At 43.7% G+C, this 12,693-nt stretch overlaps 1 protein-coding gene across 3 annotated transcripts in view; it reads right to left on the reverse strand.

The window, feature by feature from the left end:
• ST8SIA5 (ST8 alpha-N-acetyl-neuraminide alpha-2,8-sialyltransferase 5) overlaps positions 1–12,693 on the reverse strand; it is a 79,983-nt gene that overhangs the window by 47,364 nt on the left and 19,926 nt on the right. For 2 of the 3 annotated variants that reach the window (XM_071802197.1, XM_065860231.2), the window contains exon 2: positions 6,523–7,219. In XM_071802197.1, coding sequence (XP_071658298.1) covers positions 6,523–6,653 — 131 coding nt within the window. In that variant the 5' untranslated portion in view covers positions 6,654–7,219. Of the gene's footprint in view, positions 1–6,522; positions 7,449–12,693 lie in introns of those variants that run through there. The other variant, XM_071802196.1, reaches the window with a different exon arrangement.

Below are 12,693 nucleotides of genomic sequence, written 5' to 3' on the forward strand. Positions count from 1 at the left end.
TTCTTGGGAGAAGAGACCAACAGAGATGCAACGCAATGATGCTAGAAATAAAGCAAGCCTAGAGGGAGCAGGGATTCAAAGCCCGTCTGTATCCAGCATCAGAGACATAGAGAGCACTGCCAGGGAGCACAGGAGAGAATTTGACACACCCTCATGCTCTGGTATTAAATCTTCAGCCACTTGATTTAAAAGCAAATGAAAGTTATGTGTCAGAAAAAAAAAACCTCCAAGTAGCAAGATTTTGGCTTTGAGACACTTCACAATAAAAGCGTCTGTTGCAGCTGGTGATCGAGCTGTGATTGTCTGCAAAGTATTGCAGACATATTCATGTGCCACGTACTTGTGAGCTCTCCCCTTTTATTTGATATGGGGAGACAGGAGCATTATGCAAAGCAGCAATGAGAAAGGGAATGGGATGACTGGTGGGGGATGAGTTTACAGGCAGCTGAGTTTATCCGTCAGCTCCGTGTTTGTCCTGCCCTGTTGCCATCTGTCCCCCTGCACAAGCTCCAGTGCTCCTCTGACCTCTGGTTCAGCTCCTTGTCTTTGTAAGGTTATTAGGTACCTTGAGGATGTCACCACACTGGTCCTCATCCTCTTGAACCGTGTTTGGAAATACCATGTAGCACGAAGAGCATGGCTGGAGCCTCAGCTTCTCCTGCTACTGTAGACTGGATCCTGTCAGTTCAAGGTGATGGCAATATCCTATACATACACATATTAGAATCATAGAACATCCTGAGGTGGAAGGCACCCACAAGGATAATCGAGTCCAACTCCTGTCCCTGTATATGACAACTCCACATTGGTCAAGACTTTGCTGGCTCCTGAAGTTTCCAGTGCTCTTCTCTGAAGAAAACGGACCAAAACCAAACCCTGCTCTGCAACCCCACCAGGAATGCAGTGAGGTGACTTTACAGGTTGCATGTCACTTTGCTGGGATAATGTTAAGCTACTGGATATTAAGCTACTGGAGAGGGTCCAGAAAAGGGCTATGAAGTTGGTGAAGGGTTTGGAGGAGAAGCCATATGTGGAGCAGCTGAAGTCACTGGGTTTGTTCAGCCTGGAGAAGAGGAGACTGAGAGGAGACCTCATCGTGGTTACAGCTTCATGACAAGGGGAGGAAGAAGGGTAGGTGCTGAACTCTTCTCTTTAGTGACCAGTGACAGAATGCGAGGGAATGGCAGGAAGATGTGCCAGGGGAGGTTCAGTTGGACATTAGGAAAAGGTTCTTCACCCAGAGGTGCTGGACACTGGAACAGGCTCCCCAGGGAGGTGTCACAGCCCCAAGACCAACAGTGTTCAAGAAGAGACTGGACAACGTTCTCAGACACATGGTGTGACCTGTGAGGTGTCCTGTGTAGGGACAGGAGTTGGACTCGAGGATCCTTGTGGCTCCCTTCCAACTCAGGACATTCTATTATTCTATGATATCTATGAATATTTGACCTGAGTTAGAAACAGAAGGGGCACAGAGCTGTGTATTAGAGACGAATAATTAAACGACTTTCATCTTACATCTCTTGGGAAAAACATTTCAGTGGAAAGAGACTTTAAACGCTGGCGTAGGTGGTCTTAGGTTACAGTTAACATCGTCACAGGGTGTTATGAACAGGGCAGAGGAGAAGGTGCCAGGTATGGGGCAGGAGCTCCCAACTGACACCAGTTGGCTGTAGCTCCTCATAAGCCCAGCTTAGGATGAAATGCAACTCAGGCCACACGCAGCTTCCATGTCCACATCACAACCAGCGCTGTCACTGGTGTAAGTAAGATTTGGTATCGTCTTGTAGCACTGCACAGACTAAATGATCCCTCAAGGTGTAGTCCAGGTTTAATTTCTGTGGGTTTATTACTTATTTGCCCATGCTGTGCAAAAAAAATTAAAAAAAAAAAAAAAATAATAATATTTCAAGCTTTCTTATGAGGATAAGGAAATGGGTAAAGATGTCTGGGGATTGATTTTCAACTGTTGAATAAAAACTGCTTCAAAATCCCCAAAATAGTGACATAACCTCAAACTGTGGGAGTCTAATATTAATTATAGGGTACAAACACATAGGAGTGATGTTTTTTCTTCTCATTTAAAATATGTTAAGCTTTCTAATAATGCAGGCTGCCTGCATGGGAAGTTTTGCTGTTTCTTGCTGTGTGATTCTTTGAGTTATTGTACGTGCCCATTTTGACAGACCCCTAGGTTATCTTTGTTTCAAGTCTTTAATAGCTCTGAAAATGTGTTCTGAAAAATTAACTTGTTCAGCTGACTCTCGTCATTTGCAGAAGCCAGGCTGTGTAAAAAAATACTATTTAATTAATTCCCTGCTAATAGAGTATAGTAATATAGTGAAGTATTGCTCAGATATTTTTCCCTTACCAAAGCGGGCAAGGAGTGTTCTATTGATCTCCCCCGTGCTACAGGTTGGGAGACAAAAACAGGGCCCATTTCAACATTTGTTTTTACTGTAGTGGTGTAGTGGCAGTTTCCTGATGTAATCCAGGATTATTCCCCACTGGCCAAAAAAACGCTCACAAAGAAAGGTCAGCCCTCAGCTGAGCATCTGATTCGAAAAAAAATTCAGATGAAAGCCGAGCATTGGAAAGATGAGTCAATACGAAATCAAGCGGCAGCTCTGGATTTAAGCAGAAGTCCACAGCATTTAACCTACTTTAGCAGATCAATGCGGCGGATTTTTAATCATCGCATTAATCCTAAAATAAAAATAATTACCCCAGAGATCTGTATTAAAGTCCCTTAATTATATCTCATTTCATCATCCTTTTTACTCAGGATTAGGAGCTACAGAGACCAGAGTTTCCCGATGTCATCCTCCAGCTCTCAGCTTACCTCACAGAATCCCAGGCTGGTTGGGGTTGGAGGGACCTCTGGAGATCATCCAGTCCAACCCACCTGCTCAAGCAGGGTCACCAGAGCAGATCACACAGGATCCTGTCCAGGCGGGTTTGAATGTCTCAGAGAAGGAGACTCCACAACCTCTCTGGGCAGCCTGGGCCAGGCTCTGGCACCTCAAAGGAAAGAAGTTTCTCCTCATATTCAGATGGAACCTCCTGTGTTTCAGTCTGTGCCCATCACCCCTCACCCTGTCGTTGGGCACCACTGAACAGAGTCTGGTCCATCCTCTTGACACCCACCCTGCAGACATCTTTGTGTCCCTGTCCTGGACTCTCTCCGTTAATTCCTTGTCCTCCTGAAACTGCGGAGCCCAGAACTGGACACAGAACTGCAGATGTGGCCTCACCAGGGCAGAGCAGAGGGGGAGGAACAACCTCCCTCCACCTGCTGGTCACACTTCTCCTAATGCACCCCAGGGACCATTGGCCTCTGGGCCTAACTCTTCCGTTAGGACTTCAGCTGCTACTATGGAGACAAGGTGTTTGCTTTGCTGAGAGCACCCACATCCATCCCACTTGGAGGAAAACCAAAAATGGTGGGCAGGATTCTGTTTTCTGATGACATGGTACAAAACAGCAGGGGAAGGAGCAGAGAACATTATGGGGTGGTTGAAAATGTGTGAATACTTAGAAATTCAATCTCTACGTTCTCCTCTTCGTCCAGCAATGCCAGGAGATCACTAATAGCTCATTAAGGGGAAAGAGAGGACTAGACCAGAGGTCGGGCCACTTATCAAATTTCACTGAGAAGAATTTATTTCCTGGAGCATCCCACAGCCAAGTTTTGGGAACGTGGCCATAGGCAAACAGGGGACCATGAGCCTCCATGGAGACCTTCAGGTCGCTTTTTATGGCGATAAAACCATCCCATTCCCTGCTTGTAAGGGCAAGTTGCACAGCAAAGCTCACAGCCATACCTCTAACTTTTTCCATCTTTCTCCATGAAAAGGGCGCCTTCATCCACACTGCTTATTGAGACAAGTCCCTAATCTACGATGTCCCCTGCGTTGTGCCCAAGCTGCTTGTTTTCAGTCAGATTCTCCCTGATTGCTGGACTTGACCCATTTCCACCATCTTCTTGTGAAGTAACACATGCTATATTTAGGCTTTAAAACATTATATATTTACTGGAATAGTACTTCAGGGCAATTTTTAGGCAAACACACTAGGGAATTTATTCCCACTACCTTGGGAAGAGGCCCAGAGGCCCATTTATGTCGCGGATGCCGGGATGCGAGCAGAGGCGATCATAAAACAAGCAGTGTGTTTGAATCCTAGCGAGTAAATGGCTCCAGGTTTAGGCAGCGTCCCCAAGCTCCAGCTTGGCAAGCGGCATCAAAGCTATAAATATCCCACTTTCCCCTCTGCACAAATGTTCTCCAAAACCACCAGTTCAATCTTGGGCCCTGGAGGTGTGAGATATAATGTGTCCGAGGAGCCTCACAGCCAGTATCAGCTTCTAACAGGGGATTAAACACAGGAGGTTTGTGAAGGAAAAGAGTAACTAAAGAGTAATTACAGATGGTCGCCGTCATGGACTACAGGGTGTTAGAGTAAGAGAGAGAAAAAGTGAATAAGTACCTTCATGATAATATTATGGTGACGATGTAGGCTGCTATGTAATACACCTTTCTGTCATTAATAACTGAGACTGCCACATCCTGCATTTTTATTTCCATGGAAGGTGGGAACTACCACTTCCCAGCAGAAAGGAGCCAAAGTGCTTTTTCCCTGCACTGAGTGGGAAGGAACCCTTTTGGAGACTCTTTCATGTGATTAAAAAACAATAATAGTTACAAGCTAGAATTAAAAAAAAAAAAAAAAAACAAAAATAAACAGTGCTCTCCACTCAAAGTCAAAAAATGTATGCGCATCTCCCTGTTTTACCCTTTTTTGGCAGAGTGCTCACTCACGGACTTTCTCTGTACAAGCATGGGAGTCGAACATCACCCTTTTCTGCATTCCCTGCAGTCTTGCTGGTGACAGGAGAGGACCCCAGGGCACGGGACAGGACAGAGATTGGTCACAGAGATCATTCAGTGGAAGAGTTTTAGTTGCGACTCTTCACCATTTTATCTTCACTTTGCTATTTTTTTATTTCTATCTAGACTTTGGATTTCTTTTTCATTGCTGTGATTTTGTTGTGTGCTCAATTAAGAGAAGCCAGCACCAGTAGGGTTGCAAGGCCTCTAGGACAAATGAGAATAGGAGAAAATAAGGCAAGATGAGACTTGAACTGGTCACAAAGTCATCCTCTCAATACCAAGGCAGCTCAGTACAACCCTCCTCTACCTAACAGGTTCCTGAAGCCCCCCAAAATGGAGATTTTATACCTTCTCAGGCAGCCTTATCGTTTAAAAGTTTTCCTTCATGTGTAAAGCCTTATGCAACTTAAGCCCATGACTTCTTGCCATCTCGGGAGCCTTCACAGGGATGTGCTTATTACCTTCCTCTTGGCAGAAATACTTCGGGTTTTTTAAGACAGTTCTCATATTTCCCCTCAATTTTCTCTAGGACGAAAAAACACATTTTCTACAACTCTGCTCATTCTTGCTGCTTTCTTTCGGCCCCTTCCAACCGAGTTACATATTTTGGAAAACAGGGTGCACAAAAGCAGACGGAGTCCCCGAGCCAAGGCCTCACTGCTAAGCAAGGTACATAAATTGCTCTGTGGATAAACCACAACACTCCTGTCTATACATAGCCATATCATGCTTGTGGTTCCCCCCCACCCCCCGCAAGAAACATTTGCTGATCCATCAGCATTTTGCTTGCTCTTGGCACAAGGAAAGCAACTACATGATTTGCAAACCAGGCAAGAACCTGAACCATTGATCTCTTCTGGCAAAACACAGCTAAATTCCAATAAAAAATCCCACAGCAGCTGCCTGCACCACTGAAAACCACTTACCTCAAAGCACACGAGAGAAATGTTCTGTTTATAGAAATATACAAGCCGTAACACCTCAAACTAGTTTCAAGTAGAATAAACTCTGCATGGGTCAAGGTTAAACACTGGAAGGTTGCCACTGGTGTTTGCTATAAGAAGAGCCATACCATTTTCAGATCAAAGACTGATATGCTTTACAGAAAAGCAGTCTCAGCAGTAAAACCCTGAGAACTCAGCAGTGAAAAAATAAAGTGTTCTCTCTGTTATTTGGAACACTAATATTGCCGCTTTGATTTTAGGAATTTCATCCACAAGACATTAAAGTTCAGGCAATGAGCATGCTGCTTTCATTTAACCTCTCAAGCCATTTCAGCTTGAACTTACATAGGGTGAAAAGTCTATACGGCAGGGTCTGATCAGGAGCAAATACTCTTGTGGTACAAGTCAGTCTAGCTTAAATTAACCAAAACCTAGATTCTTACAACAGCTGAGCAGTAAAACACAATCTGAGAAACACATAAATCATTATATTCTACCTAGCAGTCTCATTTATGAATAATCTAACTGACATTACAGATGCTGGATGCACCTTCCCGAATTGACAAGATATTTAATATTGCCGGCACAGCGCTGAGAAGCGTTTTGAACCATTATAACGGTATGGCTGGATCTGTGTCTCCATTCAGTTTGATCAACTTTTCCTATTCCCTCAAATCCCCCCTTACCTTTTGAGATAGTTCCTCCCGTAGAGGATCTGCTGCAGCAAGGTGACCACGGCAAAGGCGCAGATGAAGATGAAGAACAAAGTTCTGTTTCCCAGCAAATCCCTGCTTGACGAAGGGTCGGTGTACCCCATCCTGAAGCTCCGCTGGGAGTAAAATTCAGTTCATTGTCGCTCTCATGCCCTTTTCACTGGGAAGCAGAGGGAAACGCTTGCTGTTTTTTCTCTGAGCAATCCAAGGACAGAGTATCCCATTTTTTGGCCCTGCTGCCCCTTCCTCGACCCTTTTAGACGTTAGCTCCAGTGTTGTGCACAATGGTTTGGTCCCACGGTAAAGTTTCCAGGAGATTCAGACGTGGGTAACATCTAAAATCATCTCTGCGAGCTCTTCCAGCACAGCCAGCCTGTGCTGTGCAAGAGGCATTCTGTTCCCTCTAAGCCTCTCTCGAAAACCCGCTGCTAGCAATTATCTACTTCAATCCCATTTTCCTATTCCAGATGGGGGAAGCTGCAAATAAACCGGAAAACTGCAGCCAATGGCAAGCACAGGGCTCCGGCAGCCCGTGTTGGAAGCACATAGTCGTCAGCTCTTCTTTGCTTCTGCTCAGCGATTCCAACGAAATGTGCTTGCGAGGAGACGTGACTGGGGTGTGCTATTATTGAACCAGCACGTAACGATCATGAGGATTTCATTCAGCTCCCTGCAAAAAAAAAAAAAAAAAGGAGAAAAACAGAAAAACAACAGCAGCAATCTGGTCAGGCTAGCAGGAAAGCTGCATTTTGTGTAGCAGTGTCTTCGGTACGGTAGCGTTTGCATGCAGAATGCGGTGCCTTTAGCCGTAGAGCTCGCACTATTTGGGCTCCCCTGGTTATTCCTCCGGAGTGAGCGTAAGCAAGGTCACTGTGCATCTCTTCAAGGACAGAGCTCGCAGCTCCTGCATGCTGATTTATTGGAGGCTCTGAGTAGCCTCGCAGCCGCAGAGAGGGAGACTGCCTCTCAGTGCGGGCTCTGAGAACCATTCATTTAAAGGGACAAATGTTCCGATTGTTCCTCCACCAGAAACAGTTCGCTCTTGAAAGGGCGAAGCAACAAGAGCATCGTAACTCCTCTAAAAATCTCCCCGCTGTCAGGAGAGGTTTGATTCAGCTCACGGGGAAATCAATGGGAGTTTTGTTGCTGGTTTTGATGAAAGCCCCTAACCCTCAGCTTCTTAAAACAAGTTCCAGCGAAAGCTTTATCCATGAATGAAACGTCCCAGCTAGGAGGTTGTTTTGTCCCAATAACAGATGGGAAAAATATTTTAACAACAAAATGTGGGGGGCAAAAAAAAACCTTTATCTAAGAGAATGTGAAGATTTTTGTGTGAATAAATTTTCCAGCAGCATATACGAAATGTTCTAGCGTGTCAGAACAGTTTCTGGACTTGGTCTCAGCTGTAATTGATGCTGCATGGGAAGAAGGGCCAAAGGTAACTTTGTGCAACCCTTTCAACCCAGTTCCTGAAGCCAGGGCTGGTCCTCAGCATCACCTACAGCAATTTTAAGCAACGAAAGTCTCAGAAGTGTTAAAGGCAAGAACCTGGTCACCCCGAACTCCTACAGGACCTTGGCTTTGTGGAGCAGGTGTAGGGATCCAGCATCTGACCTGTCCTTCAGTGCCTTCCAAAGCTCCAACACATTTGTGAATCCTGCTAGAGGCTTCAATTATCATATAGAAAGAGTGGTCATTCCACATCAGATCAAAGATTATCCAGCCCAGTGCCTTGTCTCCAATGCTGGTCAGTGATGGAAATATGGGGAAAAGTGGAAAAAGAGGACCAGGACACCACTGATACTTCCTTGGAAACACTTTCCTACCATTTTGTGGCTCATGGTCTTCCTGAACTGGAGGGTGAAAAACAATATTTGGCTTAGAAAAATAACTGAGTTGGATGCATTTGTTTGTACTGTAGCGGGAATAATACACACACCAGGGGACTGCAAATTAAATAGCAACAGCAGTTTGATTCCCTTTTGTCAAAGTAATCAGCTTTGGGGCCAAATATGTTTCTTTTAATGCTCAGTACATGTAAACCCATATATGATAAAGTTTCCATATGGGAAGTGTACCATTTGGATGGTATAACCACACACCCTTCTCAGTTACAGGAAAAGTCGTTTGGCCATCAGAAATCCCAGGTTGGGACCCAAGATGCTACACAGGCAGATTTGTATGGAGAAGCAGAGAGGTACGGCCAGTAAGGGCAGATATAAAGGAAAATGTATTTAAGTCTTTGATTTGTTGTATTTTTACTGATAGCTTTGAAAATCACCTCTGGGAAATTTGCCTCAGTTTCTCCAGGAGTTATTTTACTAAGTATCAGAGAACAGAATTCGGCTACTTATAACCTGTTATGGGTATGATGCTGGTTTTTCAGATTTTAACATCACCCACTTTTTGGTGAAAACACTTTCTGCCTTTTTTCCTCTATTCCCCGCCATTCAAAGTGATTATTTTTTCGTTGAGATATCTGTGCTGTAGTGCATTGCACTCCCGAGCCTAGCAGCTATTCTTTCTTCTGGACCGATGGTCAGCCTGAGATGCAGTAAACAGCCTGGAAGCACCAAGTCGATCTTTGATTTTCTGCATCCTCTCATCCTTCTCTGCTTTATCAGAGCCGGCCAGAAGATACAGCACCTGAGAAGCCCACGTGCGGGAGAGCTGCACGCCCAAAGCAAAAAGCAAAGTACAAAGATATATAAGTGGAGAGGGTGTTCTGTGCCAGGATCTTGCACAGGCACCGTTCCTGATGTCACATATGTAAGAAATCTGTTTGCTGCCTTCAGCCCAGTACGACAATAACGCTGCAGAACTGGAAGCAGAGCAGCTCTGTGCGAGTATAAAGGAATAGGATATTTATCGGTGAATATTCAAAGGATGCTCGAGGCTGTTTGCAGTATTTGTTGTGAGTGAAAATAGTCATATAGCGTATGCAGAAAGGCTGAATGAGCAATGCCAGCACTCACAGAATCACAGAATGTCCTGAGTTGGAAAGGACCCACAAGGGTCGTTGAGTCCAACTCCTGTCTCTGCATATGACAACCCCAAAATTCATACCATGTGTCTTAGAGCACTGTCCTCCTTCCCAGCACTCCTTTGAGAGTTTGACTTGTCAACTACAAGCATCCTTGAAAACATCAGGCTTTTGCAGAGAATGATTTAATTTTTTTTTAAATTATTTTACACCCTGGACTTAAGCAAGCAATGGGCAACAAAAAAGCCCCTCCAGATTGTGAGAAGGGCTTGGGGAAAAGGATGTTATGGTAAACTGTGCTGCAAACATAGATTTTCTGGGCATGACTGGGGTTTGGATGATGTCTACAGCACTGACTGCCAGTCAGGGAGGCAAAAACCCTGCAATGGAGCTGCAATTGCACTTGTAACGTACAACAAGTCCAGGTCACTATGCTCCAGTCAGAGAACAGGAACCCAATAAATAAGGTCTCTCCCATCATCATCATCAGGACAAGAGGAAACGGCCTCAAGTTGCTCCAGGGGAGGTTGAGGTTGGATCTTGGGAACAATTTCTTCCCAGAAAGGGCTGTCAGGCATTGGAACAGGCTGCCCAGGGCAGAGGAGATGAGGTTCTTGGGGACATGGTTTGATGACAATGTTGAGTTAATGGTTGGACTCTATGATCTTGAGGGTGTTTTCCAACCAAAATGATTCTATGATTCTGTACCATTTCTCAGAATACAGAATTCAGAGCCTACAGCAGAAGTGGCAAGTGGAAGTGTTGATGGTCTATCATAATATGAAGCTACCAGAAGCAGCTGGTTCTACACCTTGCTGGCCTTTATTTTGTTGTATGTGAGCTGCTTGCTAAATATCATCAGAGATAATCAATGGGAAAAAACTCCCCCAGCCTGAGCAGTGAGACCATGAGCCCTCTAACACAGACATGAACATGCTCAAAACAGTGATACCTCCAATGGGAGTTCATCACTTGCTTGTAAGTCCAAACAAAACAGAGTTGAATCAAAAAAAAGAAAAAAAAAAAAAAGAAAAAGAAAAATAGACGTAAACACTGAATCTCAAAGACAAATTTTGGCTATCCACCAAGACCGTGCTTCTGAAGCTCCACATAAGGAAAGCTGAATTAGCAGGACAAAACCTGGTAAGAGTCAGACTCTGCTTCTTTTGTGTGGGGAACAAGCACATCTCAAAGGACAATATGCAGACCTTATTTCTTGGGTGCAGCTTATTTTTTAATGCAAATGAAACCGAAAAATTAACTCCTAGCGGGCAGGTCTATTTGAGAATTTCCTTAAGTAACTTTCACTGCACCTGTCATTTGAATCTGTGTTTGACTGATTTTGTATTCTAATTTCAGCTGAAAGCAAGGGTATTTAGTGTCTCAGAAAGCAGCATCTGTCTGTTAGTTGTTTAATGTGTACATCACTGAAGATGTTAAACTTACAGTATTGCATGGGTTCAGAGTGAAGGAAAACATGCTTCACGTTCCCCTTCGGGAGTTTTTCTCTCCCCTCCTCTTCATGACTGTTATGCAGATTAAAGAACTTCACACACAGCACAGCAAAATACTGTAAAAGGTTTTTATAGTACACTTTTTGCATCTCATTCTAGTATCCTTTTTTTTCCCCCTAAATAAAAATTAAATCAAGTCTATTTACACTTTCTATCGTGCTGGTGTCACCTGCTAGATCCCTGATTTTACGGAGCACTGGCGCGTAGGTATATGCCTGGAAGGTTCTGCTGAATACGAAACTCTTAAACATATGCTTATCAATATTAATTCTTTTGCAGATATAAAACAGGAATTTATTAGCATAATCTAGTGCTTAACACAATGTCTAGTTCCCCATCACTGCCAGAATTCCATATGTCTTAAACTGGGATATTGAAGGAAGCTGAAAGGAGGCAGCTAGGATGTAAACGTATTTTCTCCTGAGCTGGGCTAAGCCACAAGGAGACGACAATGGCCATGTTGGCACCAGGTCTCCTACCCGTGGAGCTGCCTGGCTTGGACAACATGTCCTGAAGAGAGCATACGGTCTGTACACCAGGTATACATTACATCATCTATTGAATCATGACCAGTTTCCTCTAAACAAGGTCTCCCTCTTGCTGGTAGGAAGCTCTGATGCAGAGGCTGACATGGCTATAATGCTGTACATTTACTATTAACAGCTACTTACAGAAGGGCTTGCTAAAACGTATAGCAAAGTGCAAAAATTAAGCTGGGTTCAATGTTAGGGTCAGCCTTGGTCTCCCAGTGGTACTTCCAAATTCCTAGAGAACATAGGAAGTTTAGTGCTCTTGCTACGATCCTGTGCATGCTCGCAACCACCCTGCAAATAATTGAGAATAATGGAAGCTCTGTTTCTCTGCAGGAAAAAAAGAAACAAGACCATGTTGCCTTTACAGAAATCATCTGTTAAAAACTTCGGTTTGATTTTCAACCACCACAAGAGAGCCCTGGATTTAGCACCAAATCAACATGTCTGAGATGTTGGCAGAACCATGGAGGGGTTGAGGGATTTCCACGGCCAACACTTGACCTTGGAGTAGGAACGTGATCATTCCTCTATCCCAGGCAAGTCGTAATTCCCACCTAGTTCATCAAAACCAAGCTTAAAACCTTCCAGTGAAATCCTGGGAAGTGCTGGAGTCAGTGTCACTCACTTTATAATTTTAAAGTCATTTGAAAGTTTCGACATTTGTTTTCCCTGAAAATATTCTACCATTAACACTACAATGAACAAATATTTCCCATGGTCAGAATAAGGAACTAATGCTGAAAAACCCACTTAATAATTATTTCACTGTTTTAACAACTTATTTTCACAGAAAAAAAAAAAAATGTTAATGTGAGATATTTAAGAAACTCATAATATGATGTATAAAGTTAGATTAAATTCACAGAAACAATGAATCTGATCCTGGAATAGAGTTTGCTACGTCAGTTAGTAGCAGTAGTCGAAACTGGGGTAAATATTCAAAAAGAAAATATTCCTCTTGAATAGTAAGTTAATTAAGTACTTCAACAATTTTATATCATGTGTTTATAATCAAGATGTAGAAGAAAACTATTACAGAAGATGATTTAGACTATTGAGAAGTTACTTTTGCCTTTTTACCACAGTTCCGCATTGATCTTGAAGCTTGAATCAG

This window comes from Patagioenas fasciata, chromosome Z (assembly GCF_037038585.1).
Source record: "Patagioenas fasciata isolate bPatFas1 chromosome Z, bPatFas1.hap1, whole genome shotgun sequence".
In the NCBI taxonomy this organism is placed as follows: Eukaryota; Metazoa; Chordata; class Aves; order Columbiformes; family Columbidae; genus Patagioenas; species Patagioenas fasciata.